Raw genomic sequence first — 26,213 nt, 5'->3', positions numbered from 1 at the left:
TGCATCTCGCATTTGCAAGGCACAATTGAGGACCGGAGGCCATGGAAGGCGCCCAAGTACAATGCACTGTGTCGGATCTGATCGCCATGCTCGTCTCGCATGTGGAGCTCCCACTTTTGCCATATAGCTCAGTAGTCGGTGTATGGCGACAGCAATGCACGTCGCTGTGAGGTAGCCCAGTCGCGGGTTTGTATTGATGTTTGCAAGGTCTCTTGATTTGAGACTTATCAATTCTATATCGAAAAGACAAAACATAGACTATACTTAGCTAGCAATGACCCAATACAACAGCCCACCAAACGAGCGGATACATCATACCCCCATGCTAGATTGGATACCGGAATGATTTCAGTCTGAAATCTGTCAAGTCTTCAAACTCTTCATTCTCAACGCGGACTGGCACATCTGGCATTCAATTAGTATTGTGTTGGCAACAAGATCGCAAGGGGAGACAAACTCTCTGCATCGGCGGCATCTTTTGCATCCCTTCTTTTATTCCAGGCCATGTGGATCAAGCCCATGGCAGCGATTAATAGAGCTGTAAAGGCAAGAAATGCCAACATTGTGTATTTTGCCGCCTGCATTCGAATTAGCAACTCGGCGAGATACTGCCATCAACTAGAGCCAGACTCACGTAGTAGTTGGGGGCATCGCTCGCTCTGAATGTCTGAGGTCCTATGATGTTTCCAACAGCGTAGCCTAGTTGGTAAGCAGCTCCAAACGCAAACTTCTTGGTTGACCCTGCAACGCCGCCAGTCATGTAGGCAATAATGAAAAGGATGCAAATAGGAACTGTTTTCATGTCAGCTCACAGTCGACGGCTCTTTGAGTGGCAGGCCTTTGTCTCTCACATTGCATCATGAGGATATAGCCTCCGTATCGAGCACCATAGTTGGCTTCCGGTATAGCAAGCATCATGATGACTCCAATGATTGCCAGTCCCAGGGCCCAAAGGCCACCAATCATCCTATTGGTATGTTTTGCAATGAACAATGCGAGAAGGGTACCCGCGACTTGCGCACCGCCGGATCCCATGTTGAGCAATGCGGATTGGTTGGTGTCGAATCCAAACCCTGAAATGATGGTCGGCCCTGTGATCATGTTAGACTTGCCCAGTGAACGTCCAAAACTAAATTAAACGTACCAAACGCAGTCACACCACCGTTCGGTAGACCCGTGGATACCAGAAGCAGAAAGATCAAGTAAAAGCGCACATCCTGAAAACACTCCTTGAGCTGCGGCCAACTGAATGACCAGACCTCGGTGCCCGTCTTGTTTTCGCGCACGCGCTCGAGCGCAATCACCTTTTCCCTCTCCGTGAGCCACGACGCCTCGGTCGGCGACGCCGCCAACCAGAACCAAAGGACGACTCCCGTGACAAAGGTCAGCCCGCCGTAGAGCACAAAGAGGCCCTCCCATTTAAAGTACCGCGACTGGTTCAATGCCCAGGCGCAAAAGCCGCCCGCGACCGAGGCCCAGCCCGACGTCGTGTACCATATCGCGACGCGCGTTACTTGCTCCGACTTGGTATAGTAGGCCCCGGTAATGTAAATGGCCGCGGGCGCCGTGACGACCTCGACGGCGCCCAGGATGAAGCGGACGGCGGCGAGGCTGCCAAAGTCCCGGCAGACGGCGTGCATGGCCACCACGATGCCCCAGAGCATGGCCATGGCGGCGACGAACTTGGCGAGGGGCAGGCGCTGCATTAGAAACGTGGCAGGTATCTCGCCACCGAGATATCCAAAGCTGTAAGCTGTGTCAGTTCCTGAAAGGCTTTGAGTTTGTTTTTCCGACTTACTACACGATTGATCCAAGCCAGGAGTATTGACTTGCTGTCAAGTGCGTGTCTGTCTTGAGATCCATGATCGCTGCAAACGACAGACTATTCTTGTCCTGCAAGTTTTCCACTTTAGCACACCCCGTTAGCTATCATAGACTTTGGAGGCCATGGCCTACCATGAGTTGCAACAGATATATAGTGAAAATCATGGGCATGATTCTCCAGTCGATTTTTCGCAGCACTCGCTTCGCCTCGTCCGAGTTTGGGTCAAAGTCAATGTGGTGACGTTGAAGGAGATCGAGAGCCTTGTCGTGGCCGGCCGACCCAGGTTGACTGTCGTCGACGTCAATCGTCATGACTTCCCCCTTTGACGCAAAACCAATTTAGCATGTAAACAAAATATCATGCTTTTTGGACATATCTCACCTTGCCAACATCGGCGGCATTTTGCATCGAGTGTTTCTTCTTCATGTCGGACATTTTGCCTCACGTCATGCGAGCCAGTATTGGGGGACTGGAAATGCAAGCCTCAACCATATGCAAGTGTATTCATAAGCAAAACCAGATGGAGGCGACTTGGAGTTCTAGTACCACGGTAGTATCCGTTGGCTTGGCGTGCAGAGAGAGATGAAAGATAGGCGTCCGGCGCTGGCGTTGTGTGGTGGGGACGTTCGGATATGGGACGTTGAGTTGGGGGGACGGAGACCGATAAGGCTCGGGTACATAGCCGGCTATCTATCTCCCTTGGCTATCAACCAGAAAGTCAAGTGTCACAATTAATAATGCACTCCAAGAAACGCGGGGTTCGATGCTGCGGCAAGACACAGCGAGACAGCAACGGCAATAATGAATGCACGGCATCGCGATCTCCACGATCTCGGGCCGTTGGGTGCGACCCCCGACACTGGCCGGTGTGTCTAGTACATAGACGACGGCTTGATAAATGAACTGAGCTCGAGAATTTGAAAGCAGCGCGCGATAAAGCATAACATCTAGTAACTGGATTAACTTTGATAATTGCCCTTGGCTCGATGAAAATGGCAGAAAGACTAGTCCCTGTCATCTCGCTCAAAGGTCTGCAACCATCCTCGCCACATATGATTTTGCATCAAGGCTGACAATATCATAGACTTTTCCAGTCGCAAAGACGAGATCAGGCAGCTTTTAGTAGATGCCGCAGAAAGCGCCGGATTCTTCACTCTGATTGATCACGGTATCTCTGTTGCCGAGATTGAAGAGCAGTTTGCGATTTCAAAGTCCTTCTTTGATCTACCAGCCGAGACCAAGGCCAAGACTGCGCACGATATAAAGACAAACAATGGCTGGGAATACAAGGTATTTTCAATATCGGGCCCTCCAGCGAGCGATTGTGCTGATCTCCCTGCATAGGCCCAGCTGAGACCAAGCACTGGTACTTATGATCAGAAAGAATCATTGTGGCTGATGCGCAACTCGCAATGGCCCAGCGAGGATGATGTTCCGGGGTTCAAGGATACTACTGAAAGGTTCATGTCGAAATGTGCCGCGATATCCAACCAAGTCTGTATGTAATGCGACCGGTGATATCCCCATTGTCTCTGAGTCTGACCCTAGCTCACGTAGTATCTTGCTTTTCCGTTGCACTCGGCTTCGATGAGGACTTTTTGGTCGAAGCCAATAATCCAACAAACCCAGACTGCATGACGCAGCTACGCCTCATACACTATCCTCCAGCAGAGAACGCGGCAGGTACCTGGAGAGCCGGTACCCACACGGATATCGGATGCCTCACACTGCTCTTTCAACGAGACGGCGAGGACGGTCTCGAGATTTGCCCGGGAAGGGAATCGTTCACTAGCTTTGGAATGGGCGACACCTTCACACCGCTGCCTGCTGTGACAGGGCCCATTGTGGTGAATATTGGCGATATGCTGAGTAAAGTTTATCCTTGTATACGCTTTCCATGGTGCTTTCCTAATGATTGGTGTAGTGGCTTGGTCGGATGACCGATTAAAGTCCAATTTCCATCGCGTGAGAGCCAAGGACGTTGGTCAATCGCCCTCTCGCTATTCCATCGCCTACTTTAATCAGTCCCGAAAGGACTACATTATGCAAGGGCCTTTGAAGAAATAGTAAGTGGTTCACTTCTTCTTACTTGAGCAATTGGAAACGTTTGGCTGACTAACTTCGTTCGCAAAGTCCTGCTGTGAGTGTCGGGGAATGGTTTGCCGAGTCAGTGGCACGAAACTTCAATCGTCAAGCTACAATGGCAGCGTGAGCCGGTTGGGGGAGAGTGTGTTCAGAGTCCTTCATGTTGCCTAGGAGCAATTGATCCAAGTCTTCCTTATGTGCCGCTCGGGGATGCGCCTGGTTACTGAGTCGGGGGAAAAGAATTTGCTACCTAGACCATATAGGGACAAATAAACAAATCTCGCTCTAGGGCAATAGATGTAAACAGGGTGCCCTTTGAACTCAAACAATTGATTTTGGAAATTTCTGGGAATTGAAATTGTGCTGATAGGATTTATAATGTTTTATAGTAGTTGAACCCCCCTTCCAGCCCCTATAAGGCTTGGGATGCTCGATGTACATGACGACAAACTCAAGACAGCTGCCATGCTAACTAGTGGCAGCGAAGCCAGAGTCCACGGTTGAGTTCTGGAGACAGCGATCAACATGTCTAGGGTCAGAAATCATCCTTCCTGCCAATGAACGGCTAGCCCGTTATCCCTCCTGCCCCTGGTGGCAGTCCTCCCACGAACCCTGGGGGAAGACCTCCGTTGGCTGTCATTTGAGCACCGTTCATCATCTGCTGTTGGGCGATGAGCGAGTTCTGCAATTGAGTCGCCGCGTGACTGTGTCCGTTATGGTGAAGGGTATTGATCTGCATCTGGACAAGCGCGTCGGGAGGCTTTGGCAGCTGCTGGCAATTCTGATACTCGGTCTTTGTGTTCTCGCGGAACCACGCCCAGTCGAGAGCCTTGGTGCTAATGATTTTATCCGCAAATTGTTTGAGGAAATGCTGACAATTGTTCCAAAATAGATTGTACTCGTCGAACTCGTTCTGCATCAGCGTGCGGCACTTTTCTTCTAGGACATCTTCTGACAGGCGCGTCCAGCCAATCAAACAAATGTAGAAGCCGTCGACATCGGGGATTTGCTTTTTCTGCAAGGCCGCTTCGCGCTTCTCCCTTTTGATGTCCCAATCTACATTCTGTATGTTGTGTCTGTACGTGCCACTCTCAATATCCCTGCGTAGCTCGTATTTTGTCTCGTTGATGTACATGACCCAATGCTGGAGTGCGCCATGGTAAATATGCCGCGAAAACCACACAGGGGTGCCTTTGGTTGTGTCGCGTTCTTCAATATTGCGTTTTTCGACTTCAGCCTGGAGGCGATTCTGGTAGGCTTTATACTGTGCGCGATAGAAGGGATTCACTTTGGCTCTGAAACGGAGACGTTTTTCCTGGAATTTGCGGCCCCTAGAAGAGCACTTTAGCCAGAAAGCAAGGAGAAAGAAAATGACAAAGATGGGAATGATGATGGCGATGATGTTAACCATGGTGGCGAATGAGCTTTCTAAGCCCCTTGACCCAGGCGGGCTATCTGAATCTTTTGGTCGACCGATTTGAAAGAAATGGAGTAAAAGATAGACTAGTCCGTCAAGGACTTTGACATGAATATATAAACATGCATTTTTGGAAGCTGAACCTCGCTTCTGGCCCTTGCAGCCCAACTAGGGTCACTAAAAATATAGACAGGGATACTGCATATCGTCACTAGCAATGCTTTTGGACTTGACGACTACTGTGGTAGACCAACCAATGAAACAAACTATTATAAACACACACCCCAGACCCCCAACCCTTTTCCCAGATAAATTTAGCCTTCTACCTTGGAATTAATAACTTTTGATAGCGTATCATACTTTTATAATTAGTCACTATTGTTAAACGAATCGTGCAGGAGTGTTGTCACAGCATAGCGATACACATTCGCACGAATCCACGTATCCCGCAGCTAAGCTCTGCCAACCCAGCTTTGTAGGCAATAGCGCATGGTTTTTGCGTCTCAAATTATTAGGCTCTCTGACCTACAAGGCCGTAAACACGGGTTTTATTCATAGAGCTGGATGATTACCACTGCATCAAGAGACCAAAAGAGACATGTCAATATTGGCGAAGAAAATAACTGGTATTATCCAAAACATAAGAACTCGCCCCTCTCGCTCCCCGAGAACCCCGTGTATATCTCATGGCGGAACTTTATCAAAGGTAATCCATCCTACTGAGCATACATTACAAGAGCTAGCCCCAGGATCATCGCGAATATGTCGGCTACGTTGCGCCCTACAGCACTTGTACTGCTCGGGCTACTGGAGCTGGACGTGGCAGAGGAGCCGCCGGACAAGCTCGTCGTGGTTGGCGATGAGGTGATGGTACTGTCCCCGCTCGCGCTGGAGATTCCTTGCATAGAGCTGGTGGTGGACGCCGTAGTCACAACAGTGGTGACGGAAGTCTGCGACGAGGTCTGACTTGTCTGCGTGCCTTCCGTCGTCGTGGCAGAAACGTCATCTGGCTCTGTAATGATCTGAAAGTTGTCCGACAACTGGTAGACAGAGTCATCACTGTCCGACGTGATTGTCAACATGTACGTGAGGCTTGTGTCGTCTGCCGTGTTGGGGGTCCAACTATAGCTTCCTTTACTATTATCGATACCCTCTGCGACGATGCCAGTCTGGTAAGTAAAATGGCTTGAGTGGACTGAGCACAAAGCCCCGATATTACTTACTGCCGATTGTCTTGAGTTCATTGAAATTAGTCTGATCTTTCCCAATGCCGGCAAAGAGCTTGATGGTAACTTTGTCGTCATGATGCGAACCGAGCTCCCATTGAATAGAATATGCTTCACCAGCCGGGACCTTGTATCCGTCTTTAGGGGCAGTGATCTGATCAAAGTTTGAAGTTGGATTGTTACCAGGTCCAGCACTCGCGTTCAAATCTCAAAGAATAAAACCCGAGTTTTTTTAGTTTTTTTTTTACCTAGTTCTCTCCTTTTATATATATATATATATATTTATTTACATCTCTTGGATTAAGCAGCATTTTGCCAGTTCTGCTATTCCGTAGTTGTAATCAAGAAAACTGTCACTATAAATCGAAACCAACATTATGCTATCAATTCCGCACAGGTCAAATGAATAAGCAGCGCCATCTCAAGTCATCTCGGTCCGTGTTTATCGGATCGTAGCCGATCGATAAAGTGCGGATAACCTACCTAGTAGTATCCTTTAGCCGAATTGATATGCACCCAGCTGCCAAGCCGCTATGCTCTCTCCATACTCCAGAAATGACTGCAATGCCCCGGTCAATCACTGTAAACATGGACGTACTGGTAGTTATCCCAGAAGTACAAGGTTTCAACAGACAATATCTCTGGAGCGTATTGATTTGTCTCTCCTCCTGAGTTACAAGTGCCGAGTCATATTGTCATATTCGTGGCTATCACAATAGTGGGTACAAATACTTCTGCCAGGCATAAATGGAGAATGCTTGACCTGTATCCTTCAGGACCTTTCTCTTGCACTGCACCCAGTGAACCCAAAATGGCTTCGATCTTGAAGACATTCTGGCTATCAATTGCCTGTGCATCCTATATCTTCCCGTCCTCTGCACATGCCAAATACGACAACATCGAGTCGCCCAGAGTTGGCATCGTAAATGGTACATATCGAGGTGTTTACAATAGCCAATACAAGCAGGATTATTTCCTTGGCATGCCATATGCCCAACCACCAGTTGGAGACCTTCGCCTACGAGTTCCTCAGTCTTTGAACTCATCCTGGGCTGATACCAGAAACGCTACCGACTATGGGCCAATCTGTCTAGGAACGGGACAGACGGGAGAGGTGTCAGAGGATTGTCTTACCATCAATGTCATTCGCCCTACTGGGGTTGAACGTGGTGATGGTCTCGCGGTTGCAGGTAAGCCTTTCAATCCGCATCCATGAGAGGACACGAGTGCAACCATACTTACAACGGTGTATTATAGTATGGATATACGGCGGTGGTTTCGTTTCGGGTGGTTCAGCAATGCAGCAGTACAATCTCTCCTTCATTGTAGATCAATCTGTACAAATGGGCACGCCCATGATTGCCGTTAGTCTCAATTATAGACTGCATTGCTGGGGGTTCATGTGGAGCAAAGAGATATACGACGAAGGCTCCGCCAACTTGGGGTTCCGAGACCAGAGATTGGCTTTGTACTGGATTCAAGAGAATATTGCTGCGGTAAGATCTATACTTTTTATACGTACTCTTCAGTCTGGGATGCATTGTTGGATCATGCACAGCCGTGGACTTAGACATGAGAATATGCTAACCATCACGTATCAGTTTGGCGGGGAGCCCACAAAGGTGACAATCTGGGGAGAAAGTGCTGGCGCTCACAGCGTGGGGGTCCAGCTGACGGCCTATGGTGGCCGTGACGATAGCCTCTTTCGTGCGGCAATCAGCCAAAGTGGTGCGCCGAGCACCTACGATCGATATCAAACCGCGGAAGACTGGCAACCATTTTACGACGCCGTCGTAGAGGCGACCAACTGCAGTACTCCATCAGGTGATAGCTTGGCGTGTCTGCGGACTATTGAAACAAACGCTTTACTGAGCATCTTTCAAAACGACAGCATCATCCCAACTCATACCTTGACAGGCACCACCGGACCGCAGTTTGTCAGCGTCATTGATGACGACTTCATCATGGAAAGCGGTACAAAGCAGCTTCGCGAGGGCAACTTTGTCAAGGTCCCCTACATGATTGGTGCGAATGCGGACGAAGGCACTAGTTTCTCGACCAAGGGGGCAGTGAATACAACTGCAGATTTCTTGAAACTGCTCGCCAGTTGGGGTCTCGACAATAGTACAGTCACGAGCCTGGCCGCACTATACCCAGACATTCCCGAAATTGGCATTCCAAAGACCATGGTTGGCCGACCACCGGCGGGCTATGGCGAGCAATACAAGCGGGCGGCTGCATACGGCGGTGACATCAACATCCATGCCCCTCGTCGTCTTGCTAATCAGATATGGGCCGAGTATAACGTCACGAGCTACAGTTATCTCTTTGACGTTGTGACGACAGTTGCTGGACCCAACGTAGGAGTTCCTCACGGTGCCGAGGTGCCATTTGTTTTCAATAATCTGCTCGGAACTGGCTACGATAATAGCACCAACGTCTTTCTGAATGGGCCAGAGACATTCAAGCAGCTGGCCGCGACAATGAGTAGGATGTGGGTCAGCTTCGTGACGAGACTAGATCCAAACTATTCTGGAAGTAAGTACATTAGTTTGTTCCCGTGAGTACTGATACAAGAAGCTAATTTATTGTCAGCGGCCAATGCCTATTGGCCCGAGTATGCTGCATCTTATGCCCAGAACCTCATATTCGATGTCAATATGACTAGTCAAGTGTACAGTCAGCTAGACACATATCGCGCCGAAGCCATCGCCTATATAGGCGCTACACTAGATACTGCATTCGGACATTGAATGAATCTGGTTTACTAGTGAAAAGTCTGTCACAAGGCGAAATATGAGACCAAGGAAAGTAAAGAGTGCCCATGAAAATGCTAGGCTATGAGTGCCGGGTGTTTCAATAATAACGAATTAGTCACCTTGATGAAAATGTATACAGTCGTGGATATGATGCCTTCGAGGTGCCGGCAAAAGACCACCTTCGAGGCATAGTAATAAACCTAAATAATTGTTTCAGCATTCAGGCTGATTTCTTGGTTTGGTATGGTACAATAGTTGTTGTATCCGTTGAGTTGTTCATATCCAATAGTGGTTGGATGGTTAAAGATATATACATGTGTGGAGAAGCGCTCTACTTATTGCTACCTAACCTAGTATACTTTGACAATTATAGCCTATGTGGGACGCAAGAAGATACTGGTGTTGAAGGGTGGATTATTATAAATCAAAGGTTTATAATTCCATATATTGCTAATCAGCTTGTGCAACCTATGGAATAAGAAATGACGAAGACAAGAAAATTAGGTGCTGATAAAACGGCAAACTTCTGGTTTAGACTAGTGATTTAAAAATGGATTTCAGATTGATTCACTGTAAATTCCCAATGGTTTATGTATCACCATCTCGCCGCTATTGATAACGATCTGGGCCCCACGCAATTACTGAACCACTTAAGTACCTACTATAGATTTCTTCCCCACATTTGATTTCTAAGCCATAACATCTCTTTTCCTCACTTAATCTCCAAGCCATGAAGATCCCTTCTCCACACTTGATTTCTAAGCCACGGAAATCTCTGTTCTTTACTCGATTTCTAAGCCATGAATCAATTGATCACTTTCTGGTAAACTACGCATGTTAGTTGAGTTGAAACGCCGTATTTTTGGTTGTTACAGCGCTGTTCGGTAGCTCAAATTCCGTAGCACTTAGTGTGGAGACCGCGCCACAAACCCCTACAACAGCCATCACTGGCCGGCACAACCAAGTAGCACAAGGTAAATCCTTGGCGCTGATCCAGTACTCATTACACAGTATGTTCAAGGAGGTGTACAGTACTGTGTATAGAATTAAGGTTGTGGATCGATTATGCCTCAACTACTATGGACCACTGCATGCAACGAAGTTAGCTGATGGTATATGTTGAAATAAGGTGGTTGGGGCGACCCACACTGTGGCTGTATATAGGGGGAACGTTTCCCCCATCCTCTCAGGGTAGATTTGCTAGTCAGTCTAACGATCGTTGAATAAATTCCTTGACAGTATAAGCAGTGTTGCATGCATACTAGCTACCAAATTTGCTCGAATATTTATACAATACTTTACCTAGCCAGATTACCCTGGGTCTTGAGGGTGTCATCCTTCGCACAGTCACCCAGAGCCACTTCTCGCTACTCACGTATTACTTCATCATGGCCGGAATCACCCTCTACGATGCCAGCATCCCAGTATTCAAATCTGGTCTCATCAGCCTCAAAGGCATTCTAGCCAAAGGCATCGCTCACTACGGATCTGCCTCGGCCGACATTCCAAAAGAAACATTAATCGAAGATTTGATTCCTCTGGCTAGCCATGTCAAACTCGTCTCCAACATTGCCAAGAAGACTTTGACTCGCATTGCCGGAATCCAAACCGAAGCTTGGGCCGACGATGAAGACACGGCAGAAAAGCTCATTGAGCGTTGCGAGCGCACTATTGCGCTTCTTGAAAGCGTTGATCCCAAGGATATTTGTGGACACGAGGGGGATGAGGTGGAATTCTCCGTGGGCCGCTACAACTTGAAGATGACTTCCAAGGAATATGTGTTGAAATATGCCGTCCCCTTCTTCTTCTTTCATTTAGAGTTGGCTTACTCCATTTTACGCATGAAGGGAGTGCCTCTCGGCTTTGCGGATTACCTTTTGCCTCATCTTGAGTCTCATTTGGTGTAAATTGCATATCGTATATACACGGGTAATTCACGGAAGGAATAGAGAAAATTGCCTTTGGATACTGCCTGTTTTTATTAAATTTGTACAAATCTTATGCCATTTGCGCTATATCATAAGAAACTACAACAGTGACTGTCGCTTTGACCTGCCATTACACCCAGGCACGTATGGCGTTGCGTCTGTCAAGATGTGAGTGAACTCCAAATCAAGCAGTGATTTTTCTTTTTCTCTTTTTCTGCCTTTCCCCCGTAATAAAAGGAGTGAGACTGCAAGTCTTTTCTGCGCCCAGAGACTGGCACTTCATTCATGGGACATGACTCATTAAGACTACTACTACCTTGACCGACTAGCTTAGGCTGTCATAATTTCGTTGCTTGATATCGGGAGTCAAGTGGTGAGTAACCTCAATTTGTCTTTCGATTTTACAACGACCACTGTCCTGTCCATATGACCACCGAAGAGTTGAACACTATTGTAGATAGGCTGCTACCGTAGTATACGGTAGCAGCAATCAATGTCTCTGACCATTGGTTCAAATTCCAATCTCAGGCTCTAACATTCCTTGAACTCATAAGTCAATCTCAATCTCATTGCGGCTCCTTATCTCGATTTCAGCCATGGGGTCTGAGTTCAACGCAAATCCGTGATCAATAGTTCGTAGCGTGCGTTCAGGAACCAACCTCCACTCGTACTTGAGGAGGAGATGACACAAAATGATCTTTATTTCGTTTGCTGCAAAGAACCGCCCAGGGCATGCGTGCAGACCGAGGCCGAAGCCAAGATGTTTTGGCGAGGTGCTAACAAGATGTGCTTGACTATCCAAGCCAGATATCCCGCGCATTCGCTCGAAACGATGGCCGTCAAACGTTTCTGGATGGCTGTACACCTCAGGGTGATACATTTGCCATGTTGTTCCGACACAGCTTTCGCCCTCACGAATGACTGTGCCATCCGAAAGTTTGACAGTCTTTGTCGCCACACGGTTTATGACAGCTATGATGAAATAGTCAGTACGGTGCTAGGATTGTTTTGAAATGATTTACCTGAAGTGATTGGTTTCAGTCGTTGGGCTTCTTTGATGACACTGTCAAGAAGCTTCATATTGAACAGCGCAGACTTTTTCCATCCCTCGGCCTGTAGAGCTTCGACTATCTCTTTCCTAAGAAGCGAGAAGTACTCGGGATTTTGAGCTATTCTCACCATGGTCTCACATGCCAGATCTGTAGTCGTATGGATTGCCACGAGCGAGAATCCAAGCTGGGCACCAACTGGGTCGTATTTGCTTCCCTGACTCTCCTCTTCTAGCCAACTGAACACGTCGTCATATTCAGGAGCTGGTGTGTTGTTTTTCAAAGCTTCTAGACCCAACTTGTTGCGTCTGGACAGGACGGGACCGATGATTCGCTTAGCCTCCTGGATATCTTTACGCAGAATCCGGCATTCTGGAAGAAACCAGTGGATAAATGACCGGATAGGGCTGGGGTAGCTTCGTAAAACCTCAGCAGCCAGGAAAGCGTGGACAGTATATGCTTTGGCAATTTCCAGCCAGTCTTGATTACGGCATAATTCATCGCCGAGAAATACGCGAGAAGAGAGGCGGGCGACAATATCGAGGAGTGCGTCTTTGATAGGAATTTGCCGCCAATCTGTCACTCTTCGAGTTAAACTTGCTGATTGCCACATGCTTCAAATCATGGAAACATACCTGTCGAGTTACCAAGTTGGACATTCATGGCAAAAACTGCCTCCTCCGAGAGAGGCTGCGTAATTTGATCTGCGCGGCTTAGCTGTGAAGTCTTTCTTCAACGGGAAATATTACTGACTAAGGAGCTTGTTCAATTGCTTCTTGATTACCCTCTGTATCAACTCATCGTCGCGGCCTCCGACTGCAAAACCATCGAATCCGGGCAAGTGAGGATGGAAGTTGGCGGCAAAAGCTTTCAAAAAGCTCAAGTTGGGTTCGTTCCGAATCTCGTTCAAGAGCGAAGGATGGATGACTGTGTATTCTCCGACTTCAGTCATCATTTTGTAGCACTGGCCAGGATATAGTTGTTCGGCTTTTTTCATGAGCGCCCTCGCACTCGATAAAAACTCTCGACGCTGGCGGTTGCCAAACAAATCATATTTTCCGGCAGGATTGATATACGGCATTCGGTTCTGTTGGTGGGTCTTGGGAATAAACAACCAAATACTGAAAAGACAGAGTGCTCCAAGTGCAGCTATCAGAGGGCGTTGCAAGAATGCAAGCAACCCGGCTATCAGCTGCATAAAGTGCATATTCTGAGGAAATAACATATCTTCCAAGACGGTATAGAAATATGTGAGGCAACATAGGAAGAATTGAGCCAGCGGTCGATTCAACAATTTGCGGCGCTTCCGACGTTATTTATCTCCTGTCGTATCCCCAAGCAACACTCTGGATAACAAATGATCTACATACTTGACAATGACTGCCGTGGCTGGATCGCCGGGTTATTTTTTGCCAAGGAAGTCAGTCCCAAGTAGAACTATACTGGATTTTACCAATACTATACGAGTCTTTAAATTGTGCTTGGCGTCCCGCATTAGGAGTGGCATTGTGAGCGGGGCCATTCGGGATCGTGCAGACTCCGAAGATCCGTGCGTTGGGAGAGGGGGATCTTGATAATTTGGGATAGTATAAGATCCCCGAACGCATGAAACTTGAGGTCTTCTTCGTTTTCGTCTTCTCTCACGTTCAAATCTAACAAGGTCCGGTAGCAAGTCGAGACGCATTGTATCGATCTGCCGTGGTCCCCACTCCAATCCAGGAATGTTTCTCGATCGTTACGATTACCATTGGGGCTCGTCTGAGCTGTTCAAACCCCCACAGCCTAGGTAGGTAGTGACTATTGTGAGCTGTACCCCTGGCCACGGGCAACAAATCTGTGGGCAACATCAGTATATCCCGCCGAGGTGTCGAATCCGTCGTTTCTATCTGATGACACAAATAGTGCTCCAAGTGTTCACGGCCCCAAAACGTTCACGGTGATAATAGTCCAAAGATGACCCTGCACGACAATTTCTGGTTGAGAACGGCGCCAAAAACTCCCGGCATTGCGTGTGTTGAGCAAGATGCATCTACATAACGATTCAGGTTCGGTTAATTAAGCTCAGATAAATGTTGATGGTAAAATCTGACAAAACTAAAGGTTTTCACCTGATCGTCAATAAATATTTCAAACTTATTTGTACATCAGAGCTTTGTTTTGGGGTGTTTGTTTATGCTTGCATCTCCGAAAGTAGGTATGTTGCAGTCTTGGGAGATGATCTGATACCCCGCACAACTATATGGCGCATCCTATTTTGGCATTGCTGTCAGACATCGTGTTCTTGGCTGAGTACTGGCATATTTGGTAACAGCGAAGGCATTGCTAATAACTCTAGAGCAGAGCGATTTACCTCCACTAGATTGACACTGCTAGCACCTATCAATATGCCGGATATATTCGTTCATATCAAGAACGGAGACTTGCTTGCAGTGAGGCGAGTCGTTGAGGAATCGGGGACTACTTTTTCAATCAGCGCGTACTCGACCATCGGCTTGACTCCTCTCGGAGCCGCGATTTACTATGGTAAAACCGACATCATTAAGTTCCTGCTTGAGGCAGGAGCTGATATCAAAGAGGGTTACAAGTCGCAGTTCTGCAAAGACAAAGATCTTTTTCAGCTTGAAAATTGGCCTCAAATCTCCCCGGCCATACATTGTGCTGCAGCTTCCGGTGCGACAGAAGACATACTTCGCCTTCTGGTCGATCATGGTGCCGATGTGAACGACTCTAGTGCCCGTGATTATGGTGCCGAGGTGCTGCCACTTTATGTGGCTACTGGACAGGCGACTCAGGCCTTGATCAATCTTGGAGCAGATGTTTGTCAACAGAACGCTATCGGCTTTACCCCGCTGGTGCATGCACTTGCCAGGGAAGATGTCAACTCTGTCAGATTACTCATAGAGCACGGTGCGGACGTTCATATCGAGAGAACCCCAAAGTACAAAATCAGGACCAATGCTCCTGACAATGATGATGATAGCGACATTGTCGGGGAAGAGCTGCTGGTGCAAGGTGGTTCTTCGCCACTCATTGTTGCGAGCCATCAAGGACGGCTGAGGCCAAGCTCTTTCGAGATGTTTGGAATCCTTGCAAAAGCGGGAGTAGACATGAACAAACGATATCATCTCAAGGACGCTCCATCATATTTTGATGGCGGATTTACCCTCTTGTCCTTGATATGTGGCTCTCGTACCAAAACCCCCAGGCTCAGAGGACAATACGCCAACAACGACCGATATGGACAAAAGGAATTGCAGGCAATCAAGGCAATAATTGAAGCTGGTGTCGACGTGAATAGTCCACCAGTCATACATTATGTCTGCGATGGTGTGATGCCATTTACTGACTTTGAGTCGCGCTCAGAAGTCTTGCGAATGCTAGTACAAGCGGGTGCCAGAAGCAATCACTCACACAGTGGAAGCTCTGCCATGAATGCCTCGGCTACCACAACACTATTGAAATCGTTCAACAAGTGCAGTGAGTCGGAGATACAATTCCAGACTATGGCTGCTATACTGGACAAGGCTGGGGCTCAATGGAGCGGAATGGAAAACTTTGATGTTGCTACTTTGCCTGATTGTGTTCGCGACAAAACGGCCGACATGAAAGGGCATCTGGAGCCCAATCAATGAGAATGATTCTACGAATGTAGCAAAGAAATAATCAAAGACGTCACAGCAAGTCAAATTTACTGCATGCCAAACCAATTTTAATCAAGCCAACGGCAACTATCGGCGTTGTCTCAAAGCACATCGGTCCGTGGAGAATTGGAACATGGTCGGTTGGCAAATTCAAGATACACTTGATTCGAGGAAAATCTCCTGAGTACTCTCTGGAAGTATAATAAATGTATGCATTTGATGAATTTCTTCGCGGGATACCAAAGCGTTGCATTGAGGGCGCGCCCCAGCCTGCGCCCCCACAGTTTGGAGACTCGTCTTGTATACAACCGATCTACCATCTCGCTTGATCTCATGGCGTGCCACCGGAAAAATTCAAGGTTGACCAACCCAATGATCGTTCGTTGTGCTAAGTGCTTGCGGCTTGAATTTGCTAGCAGACACCCTATAGCTTCAACTCCAAATGGTCATGTTATAAACAAAGCATTATCCACTTGGAATTAATTACATGACCACTAGTCGGCATGCACTCACAAACAGGTTCCCTGAGACAAATTGATTCCGACTTGTTGATCCATCCTCCATAATGTCTTTGCTTTGTAACAAGTTGATGCATTGGTGTCTTGCCTTGGCAGCTGCAACATGTGTGCGCGCCTTGGAACTTGAGCTCTCACTGGAAATGCCCGATACTGCTTTGCCTCTGCCGGCCAGTATGTGCGGTCTCTCCATCGAGGCTGACAGATTCGTCGACTGGGCGGGCGAGCCAGGCAAAGCCAATCAATTCACATGGAACTTGATGAACAATACCAAGGAAAAGACAGGCATTGCACCACCAATCAGGTGAGTTTGTGCCGAACCATTGCATGGGTCCCTATTTGGTCTAAGACGAATAAAAGAACCATTTTTATGCTAAGATCCAAACAGAATTGGTGGCGGCTCCCAGGACTTTATCATCAACGTGGCCGATCTCGACAATGAGGAACCTGGTTTCTATAATATCTTTGCTCCCGTTCCCGAGCTTGATGACCTCGAGAGTACCAAACAGCTGTTTCCCCAGGCTTACTTTACTGGCGCCGGGTACAAGTACTGGCGAGCTGCCTGTAATTTCCCTCCCACCACGAGCTTTACCTTTGGAGTCAATTTCCTGGCCGGCAACACGAGCGAAGCTATTGCTCAGATAAAAAACATTGAAAAGGCTTTTGCTGTATGGTTATTTCAACTTTGATGTTTCTTCCAAGACTCAACCCAACTTTCATTCCCCTTGACCTTTGTGTCATGGCAAAATAACGTTGGAATTTGTAGCTTGCTAACTCAAGTCAAATTATTCATGTAGGAATCTGATTGCAGCGATGTAGAGCTATATGCTATCGAGCTTGGAAACGAAGCGGACCAGTGGGATGATGGTGTTAAGCGGGACGAGGATTGGGACATTTATGCCTATTCGGCCCAACAGTAAGCCATGTGCTTGTGATCAATTTCTCATCACTTTCAGCTGCTTTCTATCATTAGTTTCAAGCGCATTACTGATATATTATTGGCAAAAGGATATCATACTATGAAGCGATCAATGACACTCTTGGCGACAATGGACGCAAGTACAGATTCGGAGACTCGGCATCGCGCTGGTCCGTCAAGAACATGCTAAACACGGATGCTTTGCAAGGAGAGTTTGCCAGGTGAGTGGACCACCAAGTCATTTAAACTTGGCAAAGAAACAATCTCACACACAAACGGGACAAGCTCAATTAATTCCCTCTCGGTCCATCATTACCACTCTACCGGGCAGCTAGATAGTCGATCGGTATGGCCAGGAAAGGCGTCTGGCCTAGTCAACAAGACCAGTATTCGGACAGAGCTCGATTCCTACGATGACTCGGTCAAACTCGCGGCGGATGCAAACTACAGCTTTGTCCTTGGAGAAACCGGATCATTTGCGAGTCATGGACAGCAGGGGGTAAGCAACTCTGCTGCTGCGGCCCTTTGGCTTGTGGATTACAGCCTACACGCGGCGGTTGTCGGTATATCGGGCTTGTTCTTCCATCAGGGCGTCGGCTACAATTACAGTGGTATGTGTGTTGGTTCATTGCATGTCAAGGATTGTATTGAGCAAGGTTGACCCTGTACATTTTATCCAGCATTCGAACCTGTCGATCATATTGGTATCAACCTTACCGATTATGCCCCAGACGCAACACACTATACTATGCCGGAATATTACGGATATGTTGTGGTGGGGGAAGCCATTGGCTCCAAAGAAGCGGTACGCGAGACTTGTCCCAAGTTATCTTTTCCCCCTCTCCCTTGATGTCCTTTCCTCTGTTCACTTCCCAAGAGGATGCCTCAGAGGAAAGTCAAAGACTACGCCTCGAAACAAATGCAGTAAATCCTTATTCAAGACTATAAATGCCAAGATCTAATTACAATATGCATAGTATATCAACGAGATTGAGGTGGACAGCAGTGTGCCATTGACCGCCTTTGAGATTTATGAAGACAACAATCTCAAGCGCATCGTGCTCATCAATTCCCAGCCTTGGACAGAACTGTAAGTCTCGAGAAGTCACTTATATTTGGGCAGTGTGAGGACGCTAATGTCTGTATAAAATCCTTAGATCCACTGGAGAGCGTCAGAACTTGACCATACAGCTGCCGCAACTTGAATATTATGACGGAGCGCGTTACAAGCTTCTCGAGTTTGAGTCTCTGAGTGCAACATGTAAGTCTGGCGTCTTGACCTCGTCCTAATTTGGCACAAGTAAAGCACAATATACTAATTAGTTTGATAGCTGGTCTTACTTGGGGCGGGCAGAGTTATGAGACATTGTCGGGCAAGGCAAGTGGTGAAAAAGTGTTCCACGAGCTTGATTCTAGCGGAGCCATTTCTTTGCCATCCAGCTCGGTGGCATTAATTCATCTATAAGCGGGTGTGAATATTGTGCCGCTTTGTAAGACATACGGCATCTGAGTAGGTAGGCAGTCAGTGGCCTGAGTGGGTACCGAATAGGGCCATTCGTCACCCCAAAGTGGCCAGACACACATTGGCTGTGGGGAGATTCTCGGCACACTCGGTCTCGGTTAGCGAAGCAGAGCTAGCGCCCGTGCTACAAGCAATGTCTCGGTCTTTTTTGTATCTACTCGGCATTCCGTACTCTGGTCCTTTTTAACGTATGTGTACCATGACGTCAAAACGGGGAATGATTGACTGTTGCAATGCGAATAAGATTGATTATATGAAATGCGGCGGTCCACGGCGATGGATATTTAATGTCGCCTTGGCCGTGGTGAGCCCGGTTGCGGCATCTCGGTCCCTTAAGTCGAGCCGGGATCGTTGGCAGCTCGCTAACCGCGGGGTCCTACAAGAACCCGTTCCCAATCGCCCGGACCCCCCAAGACGCTTGACGCGAACTTGCCGTGGCAAGGGGGGGTTACTCCACTAAAAAGCTAGTAGCGAAAATTGTATACAGATCGGGACCCAGATTTCATGTAGATGCCGCCGGGGTTTAGTTGCAATGAAACCTCCCTTGGGTTGAATTATGGCAGATAAGTTGACTGGATACCCAGACACGTCCACCCTGCATGTTGTTTTTAGAGTTCAATTCCAGTGCTGCTTTCAACTACTGTCCTTCTTTATTTATTAGTCATTCGTGCTTACAAACACACACTTCTTTGGCATATTGAACATCTCTGGTTACAGCCACTCACCCACAACACCGCCTCACCAAAAACGCCTTAGTCACTTGTCGCTTTTCTGTGTCTCTCACCATGGCCATTGGAACCTCGACATCTCAAACAGACTGCGCTGCACCTGAGCCCTGCCGCCGGATGCGTCTTGATGCCCTGCTCAATTTCGACGAGGACAATACATGTCCTCCCCAAGTAAAATCCCCAGTGGTTGACCACACCCGCGCTGGCGCACTACCTCTGCCCAAGCGCCGGTGCTGTGAGCGCTGTTCCAAAAGAAAGATACGCTGCGATCGACGTACGCCGTGTCTCAACTGTGACAGGGCGGGAACCAAATGCACAGTGGCCAGACAGAGTCGCGATGCAAAAAACGACCATCGAGTCAACAAGAAGCAGCATTTACAGATTCCGCGGACAGAGCTTATAGACCGCCTGGCAGAACTGGAGCAGAAACTCCTCAGGCTCGGTCAGGCTCTGGGGAAACGATGCGACAAGGTTCAGTGCACGGAACAAGTTGTGTATATGCCCATTGCGTCTCGCGATAACATTGTCTCACGGCAGACTAACATGCATGCACCAGAAGCCGCCTGCGCCTGGAATCTTCATCCAATAACAAGGGAACGGATCAATTTTTGGCTAGAAGAGCAGAGCATGAGCTGAATATATATTTATCATTATTATTTTAATTTTATACTTTTTTAATTAATAAAATCGATACCCATGAGCAGATCTAAAATGCATGCTAGAAAAAGTGATGCGAATGCCGAGATACTGAGAAGCGATTGCCGCTATATCAGCAAATGTTGAGACGTAAGATGAATTCGGCCATGAAATCGAATTGATTGTGGTTCAGAAACCATATCTCGAATTTCCTACACTTACATATCTGAGACAGTTCAAACTTTAAAAACTTTGATGTTTTTAATGGAATATCGAGGCTGAAGGAATGATTTGGATTGATGGTTCGAATAGGCTCAGCAAACTAAAAAGAAGAGAGAGACTCGGGAAGCCCTGGACGGATTTTGGAGGTGGGCATGTCGAGGTCTCGGTGGGAGGTTTGGCGCTAGCAGCACGTACCGCAGCAGAATAGATGGACAGGGTAGACCCCCCCTATACGAAATACCTTACACAGCGCCAGCCAAACCAGCCCTACCCGCCATAGTACCGTCTATTACTATACTAATCCTTCTGGCAAAAAAAAGCCCATCTGCGACCAATCACCTCCCCACCCGAACACGAAACGGACTCGCGGGCCATCAGCGGCGCCGTCAGAAATCCTCCCGGGTTTATAACAGCTACATACGGGCAAGGGAAATACTGCAGCATTCTATTCTAGAAAGCCTAGCGCCCGTCATGGCAAACTCTGTTGATTGGAGCAACCCGATACTAGCATTCGGTCCCTTTAAGGATTCGCAATGCCAAGCACTATCCTTCCCGAGAGACCGTTGATTAGCAGTCTGGTATGGAGTTTACTGGCACGGGTCATAGAGCCTTACCGAGTGTCCGACTACTCGATGGGTCATGGACTCCTTATTTGTCAGTTTCTTAGATGATGCTTTTCCCTTAAAGAGTCCCAGCCGTGTGCCATACTTCCAGATCTGGTAACATTCCATAAACTGCAGATTCTTGCAGAGCTTTCTTTTGTGTAAGAATCATTCCTTAATACAATTTCACGTTACTTTGATATTCCCAATGGGCGAACCACCCGTGCCCAGGGCGCCAGCCGATGGCCCTGCGCCCTCTTCTCAGAGCAGCAATGGAAGCGAGTCGACCTTTTTCAACGGAGACGAACGAGTGGAACACGAATCGGTCAAAATTCATCATCACACCGAAGCAAGCGAGACTGTCGAATACATGGAAGAACACAGCCAACAAGTGGAAATGGAGAGGCGGCAGTCTGCAGTACAATCCCTTGCACGACAGTATACACAGCGATCCAGTGTCGGCGGCCACATTGGTGGCCACAGCCCCTTTACCACGGATGATCCCATGTCCCCCTTGAACCCGCTAGGAGAAAAGTTCAATGCTCGAACATGGGCTCGCACCATTGCCAACCTTACATCGGAACACGGAGGCGGATACCGAACGGCCGGCGTCTGTTTTCAAAACATGAACGTGTTTGGCTACGGCGCCGACACCGACTACCAAAAGGACGTCGGCAATGTATTGTTGGAAGCACCCAAGGCCCTTCCGGCCCTCTTTGGACAGAAGCGAGGACTGCGACGAGTCGACATCTTGCGCGACTTTAACGGTGTCATTGATGCCGGAGAAATGTGCATTGTCCTCGGTCCTCCGGGAGCAGGATGTTCCACATTTCTCAAGACACTGGCAGGTGAAATGAACGGCATCTACACCGATCCCAGCACCTATCTCAACTACCAGGAACTATCGGCCAAGGAAATGCACAAGTACCACGCCGGAGATGCCATCTACACCGCCGAGGTCGATGTTCACTTTCCCATGCTGAGTGTCGGTGAGACCTTGTCTTTTGCCTCTCGTGCGAGATGTCCTAGAACCCTTCCTGAAGGTATCTCTCGTGACGAATACTGTGGTCATCTCCGAGATGTTGTCATGGCCATGTATGGTATCTCGCATACCGTCAACACCCGAGTTGGTAACGAGTACATTCGTGGAGTGTCTGGTAAGTCTTTATTGTCTTTTTAAACAAAAGTTGTATCTGCCATTTACTAATATATATCTTGTAAAAGGTGGTGAGAGGAAGCGTGTCACGATCGCCGAGGCAACCTTGTCCAATGCACCGCTCCAGTGCTGGGACAACTCTACCCGTGGTTTAGATTCGGCAAACGCCATTGAGTTTTGTAAAACCTTGAGACTTCAGTCTGAAATGTTTGGCCAGACCTGTGCCGTCTCCATCTACCAAGCTCCCCAGAGTGCATATGACCTGTTCGACAAAGCGCTTGTCTTGTACGAGGGTCGTCAAATCTACTTTGGCCCGGCAACCAAAGCCAAGAGCTACTTCGAGGGTCTCGGCTTTGACTGCCCGTCTCGCCAGACCGTTCCCGACTTCCTCACCTCCATGACGGCCCCAACCGAGCGTGTCGTCCGACCCGGCTGGGAGAACCGCGTCCCCCGAACCCCCGACGACTTTGCAGCGTGCTGGAAGAAGAGCCAGGAGAGTGAGGAACTGCTCCGTCTGATTGAGCAGTACAAGCAAGACCACCCCATCGGTGGTGCCAGCGCCGAGGCTTTCCGCTCCCACAAGCAGTCGGTTCAGGCCAAAGGACAACGTCTCAAGTCGCCCTATACCTTGTCGTATGCTCAACAGGTCCAGCTGTGTCTCTGGCGTGGTTGGCGTCGTCTCTTGGGAGCTCCCGAGAACACCATATTCTCTCTCATCGCAAACTCCGCCTCTGGCTTGATCATCTCTTCCCTGTTTTACAACATGCCCCAGACAACCACGTCCTTCTACAGTCGCGCTGCCGCCCTCTTTGTGGCCATTTTGACCAATGCATTCTCGAGTGCGCTCGAGATCTTGACGCAGTATTCGCAGCGTCCCATTGTCGAAAAACACGTCCGCTACGCCTTTTATCATGCATCGGCTGAAAGTTACGCTTCGATTCTTGTCGACATGCCATACAAGATCCTCAACGCCATTGTCTATAACCTCATCTTCTACTTTATGACTAATCTCAACCGCACACCTGGAGCATTCTTCTTCTTCTTGTTTGTATCTTTCCTCATGACTCTGTCCATGTCTGGTCTGTTCAGATCCATGTAAGTCAACGACTCCAAGTTTGTGGCGACAGTGAACATGCAACTAACCAAAAGTCAGTGCCGCATTGTCTCGGACTCTATCCCAAGCCATGGTACCTGCCTCGATTCTCATTCTTGCTCTTGTCATCTTTACCGGTTTTGCTATTCCGGTTGACTACATGCTGGATTGGTGCCGCTGGATCAACTACCTAAACCCTGTCGCCTACGGTTTCGAAGCCCTAATGGTCAACGAGTTTCACAATCGCGAATACACATGTGGTGCCTATGTGCCTAGCCCTTCCGTCCCCGGATACGAGAATACCTCCATGGCCAACATGGCCTGCTCGGCCGTCGGTGCGGTGACGGGACAATCGTACGTCCTTGGTGACACTTATATTGCCACGGCCTACAAGTACTACCACAGCCACAAGTGGCGAAACGTTGGCATCCTGATTGCATTCGCTATTGGCCTTCACGCCATCTACATTACGGCGGCCGAATACATTGCGGCCAAGAAGTCAAAGGGTGAAGTGCTCGTCTTCCGCAAAGGTTTCGTTCCATCATCTTTCAAGACATCGGGTGACCAGGAGGCCAACGCCACTCGGCCCGGCGCGCAAATCGCCAGCAAGGACTCGAGCGGCTCCGACTCGGAGGGCGCCATTCAAGCCTCCACCAGCGTCTTCCACTGGGGCCAGCTGTGCTACGACGTCAAGATCAAGAACGAAACCCGCCGCATCCTAGACCACGTCGACGGCTGGGTCAAGCCGGGCACGCTGACGGCGCTCATGGGTGTCTCGGGTGCCGGCAAGACCACGCTGCTCGACTGTCTCGCCGATCGCGTCTCCATGGGTGTCATTACCGGTGAAATGTTGGTCGACGGCAAGATTCGCGATCAGTCCTTCCAGCGAAAGACTGGTTACGTTCAGCAGCAAGACTTGCATCTCGAGACTAGTACTGTGAGAGAAGCCTTGGAGTTCTCGGCCCTGTTGCGTCAACCTGCTAGCACTCCAAGAGCTGAGAAATTGGCCTATGTCGACGAAGTCATCAAGCTCTTGGATATGGAGGAATATGCTGATGCTGTTGTCGGTATGTATTATTTGTTGGTTTTCTGTATTAACCTTTTTTAGCTTGCTAACTCTTGTGTTACTAGGTGTTCTTGGTGAAGGTCTCAATGTCGAACAACGGAAGCGACTCACCATTGGTGTGGAGCTGGCTGCGAAACCCCCTCTGCTCTTGTTTGTGGACGAACCGACCTCGGGTCTCGACTCGCAGACATCATGGGCTATCCTCAACCTCCTCGAAAAGCTGTCAAAGGCCGGCCAGTCCATCCTGTGCACCATTCACCAGCCCTCCGCCATGTTGTTCCAGCGCTTTGATCGACTCCTTTTCCTTGCCAAGGGAGGAAAGACTGTGTATTTCGGCGATATCGGCAAGAACTCTAGGACCATGATTGACTACTTTGAACGAAATGGCGCGCCTGCTTGCCATGACGGACAGAACCCGGCCGAATGGATGCTTTCCGCCATTGGTGCTGCCCCCGGCTCCACGTCCGAGGTCGACTGGCACCAGGCCTGGCTCAAGAGTCAGGAGTACGAAGCCGTGCAAACCGAGCTGGCCGATCTCAAGTCTGGTGGCCTGACCCGCACAATGACCAATGCTACCGCCAAGACCGAATCGCTTCGGGAGTTTGCTACCCCCCTCTGGGACCAGCTTCGCATCGTCACACATCGCGTTTTCCAGCAATACTGGCGCACACCCTCCTATATTTACGCCAAGACTACTCTCTGTATCTCCGTCGCCCTGTTCATTGGTCTCGTCTTTCTCAATGCACCCCTCACCATTCAAGGCTTGCAAAATCAAATGTTTGCCATCTTCAACTTGTTGAGTGTATTTGGTCAGCTCGTCCAGCAACAGATGCCGCATTTCGTCACGCAACGCTCCCTGTATGAAGTGCGCGAAAGGCCTTCCAAGACATACAGCTGGAAGGTGTTTATGCTCTCGCAGATTATTGTCGAAATCCCATGGAATTCCCTCATGTCCTTGTTCATGTGGATCTGCATCTATTATCCCGTTGGGTTCTACAAGGTCAGTAGCCGCCATCCATAACTATTCTAAAAACTATTTGCTAACCTCTTCAACAGAATGCCGAAGCTGCTGGCCAAACTCATGAACGTGGTGCCTTGATGTGGTTGCTCATTTGGCAATTCATGATCTTTACTTGCACCTTTGCCAATGCTTGTATATCCATCACGGACACGGCCGAGGCGGGTGGTAACCTGGCCAATGTACTATTCCAGCTCTGTCTCTTCTTTTGCGGTGTCCTGGCCACGCCCGCCGCCATGCCTGGCTTCTGGATCTTCATGTACAGGGTGAGCCCTTTTACATATCTAGTATCGGCGCTACTGTCAACCGGTCTGGCCAATACCTCTGTGCAGTGCGCCGCCAACGAGCTGGTGAGCATTACGCCGCCCCTGGGCCAGACGTGCGGCGAGTACATGTCCAGCTACATATCCGCCGCCGGCGGCTACCTCCAAGACGCCAACGCCACCGACTCGTGCAGCTACTGCTCCATCTCCGAGACCAACGTCTTCCTGACGTCCCTCAGCTCTAGCTACGCCACGAGGTGGCGCGACTTTGGCATTGGCATGGTGTACATTGTGGTCAACATTGCTGCCGCCTTGTTCTTGTACTGGCTGGTGCGCATGCCCAAGGGTAACAAGGACAAGAGCAAGAAGGAGGAGAAGAAGGAGAAGAATTAGAGGACTAGGTTCGAGGACTCTGTACAAAATCCTTGTACAAGACACCCCCACCATCCACACACACACGGTACATACACTTTCACCTAGAACACTTATAGAGAAACTTTAGAATATTTTTGGGCATACGTCCCCTATTTCATAATTAACTTG

The 26,213-nt window shown here is 48.7% G+C and overlaps 11 protein-coding genes across 11 annotated transcripts; 7 read left to right on the top strand and 4 right to left on the bottom strand.

Moving 5' to 3' along the window:
- Positions 1 to 325: 325 nt before the first annotated feature.
- Positions 326 to 2,260, bottom strand: PFICI_08576 (uncharacterized protein; the record flags this gene model as incomplete). Its single annotated transcript, XM_007837157.1, has 8 exons — positions 326 to 405; positions 458 to 578; positions 635 to 792; positions 852 to 1,091; positions 1,145 to 1,746; positions 1,799 to 1,893; positions 1,957 to 2,145; positions 2,207 to 2,260. 8 exons carry the CDS (start codon positions 2,258 to 2,260, stop codon positions 326 to 328), a joined length of 1,539 nt encoding a protein of 512 aa, XP_007835348.1.
- A 557-nt stretch (positions 2,261 to 2,817) lies between these two features.
- PFICI_08575 (uncharacterized protein) lies at positions 2,818 to 4,037 on the top strand (the record flags this gene model as incomplete). Its single annotated transcript, XM_007837156.1, has 6 exons — positions 2,818 to 2,854; positions 2,910 to 3,115; positions 3,170 to 3,323; positions 3,383 to 3,694; positions 3,750 to 3,891; positions 3,959 to 4,037. The coding sequence occupies 6 exons, from the start codon at positions 2,818 to 2,820 to the stop codon at positions 4,035 to 4,037; spliced, it is 930 nt and encodes a 309-aa protein (XP_007835347.1).
- Positions 4,038 to 4,475: 438 nt separating this feature from the next.
- PFICI_08574 (uncharacterized protein) lies at positions 4,476 to 5,321 on the bottom strand (the record flags this gene model as incomplete). Its single annotated transcript, XM_007837155.1, has 1 exon — positions 4,476 to 5,321. One exon carries the CDS (start codon positions 5,319 to 5,321, stop codon positions 4,476 to 4,478), a length of 846 nt encoding a protein of 281 aa, XP_007835346.1.
- A 722-nt stretch (positions 5,322 to 6,043) lies between these two features.
- PFICI_08573 (uncharacterized protein) lies at positions 6,044 to 6,864 on the bottom strand (the record flags this gene model as incomplete). Its single annotated transcript, XM_007837154.1, has 3 exons — positions 6,044 to 6,480; positions 6,551 to 6,707; positions 6,844 to 6,864. The coding sequence occupies 3 exons, from the start codon at positions 6,862 to 6,864 to the stop codon at positions 6,044 to 6,046; spliced, it is 615 nt and encodes a 204-aa protein (XP_007835345.1).
- A 500-nt stretch (positions 6,865 to 7,364) lies between these two features.
- PFICI_08572 (uncharacterized protein) lies at positions 7,365 to 9,306 on the top strand (the record flags this gene model as incomplete). Its single annotated transcript, XM_007837153.1, has 4 exons — positions 7,365 to 7,743; positions 7,811 to 8,049; positions 8,155 to 9,091; positions 9,149 to 9,306. The coding sequence occupies 4 exons, from the start codon at positions 7,365 to 7,367 to the stop codon at positions 9,304 to 9,306; spliced, it is 1,713 nt and encodes a 570-aa protein (XP_007835344.1).
- Positions 9,307 to 10,700: 1,394 nt separating this feature from the next.
- Positions 10,701 to 11,219, top strand: PFICI_08571 (uncharacterized protein; the record flags this gene model as incomplete). The annotated part of the gene is made up of 1 exon (XM_007837152.1): positions 10,701 to 11,219. The coding sequence occupies one exon, from the start codon at positions 10,701 to 10,703 to the stop codon at positions 11,217 to 11,219; it is 519 nt and encodes a 172-aa protein (XP_007835343.1).
- A 568-nt stretch (positions 11,220 to 11,787) lies between these two features.
- On the bottom strand, positions 11,788 to 13,370 carry PFICI_08570 (uncharacterized protein; the record flags this gene model as incomplete). Its single annotated transcript, XM_007837151.1, has 4 exons — positions 11,788 to 12,212; positions 12,263 to 12,865; positions 12,925 to 12,993; positions 13,043 to 13,370. 4 exons carry the CDS (start codon positions 13,368 to 13,370, stop codon positions 11,788 to 11,790), a joined length of 1,425 nt encoding a protein of 474 aa, XP_007835342.1.
- Positions 13,371 to 14,673: 1,303 nt separating this feature from the next.
- On the top strand, positions 14,674 to 15,921 carry PFICI_08569 (uncharacterized protein; the record flags this gene model as incomplete). Its single annotated transcript, XM_007837150.1, has 1 exon — positions 14,674 to 15,921. One exon carries the CDS (start codon positions 14,674 to 14,676, stop codon positions 15,919 to 15,921), a length of 1,248 nt encoding a protein of 415 aa, XP_007835341.1.
- Positions 15,922 to 16,495: 574 nt separating this feature from the next.
- On the top strand, positions 16,496 to 18,829 carry PFICI_08568 (uncharacterized protein; the record flags this gene model as incomplete). The annotated part of the gene is made up of 9 exons (XM_007837149.1): positions 16,496 to 16,749; positions 16,834 to 17,113; positions 17,243 to 17,361; positions 17,454 to 17,585; positions 17,650 to 17,975; positions 18,045 to 18,169; positions 18,342 to 18,454; positions 18,522 to 18,625; positions 18,696 to 18,829. 9 exons carry the CDS (start codon positions 16,496 to 16,498, stop codon positions 18,827 to 18,829), a joined length of 1,587 nt encoding a protein of 528 aa, XP_007835340.1.
- An 842-nt stretch (positions 18,830 to 19,671) lies between these two features.
- PFICI_08567 (uncharacterized protein) lies at positions 19,672 to 20,250 on the top strand (the record flags this gene model as incomplete). The annotated part of the gene is made up of 1 exon (XM_007837148.1): positions 19,672 to 20,250. One exon carries the CDS (start codon positions 19,672 to 19,674, stop codon positions 20,248 to 20,250), a length of 579 nt encoding a protein of 192 aa, XP_007835339.1.
- Positions 20,251 to 21,282: 1,032 nt separating this feature from the next.
- On the top strand, positions 21,283 to 26,063 carry PFICI_08566 (uncharacterized protein; the record flags this gene model as incomplete). The annotated part of the gene is made up of 5 exons (XM_007837147.1): positions 21,283 to 22,231; positions 22,299 to 23,325; positions 23,384 to 24,390; positions 24,455 to 25,389; positions 25,446 to 26,063. The coding sequence occupies 5 exons, from the start codon at positions 21,283 to 21,285 to the stop codon at positions 26,061 to 26,063; spliced, it is 4,536 nt and encodes a 1,511-aa protein (XP_007835338.1).
- Positions 26,064 to 26,213: the final 150 nt, after the last annotated feature.

The sequence above is a fragment of the Pestalotiopsis fici genome (genome assembly GCF_000516985.1).
Source record: "Pestalotiopsis fici W106-1 unplaced genomic scaffold PFICI_Scf_6, whole genome shotgun sequence".
In the NCBI taxonomy this organism is placed as follows: Eukaryota; Fungi; Ascomycota; class Sordariomycetes; order Amphisphaeriales; family Sporocadaceae; genus Pestalotiopsis; species Pestalotiopsis fici.
This window is presented reverse-complemented; position numbering and strand designations above follow the sequence as displayed.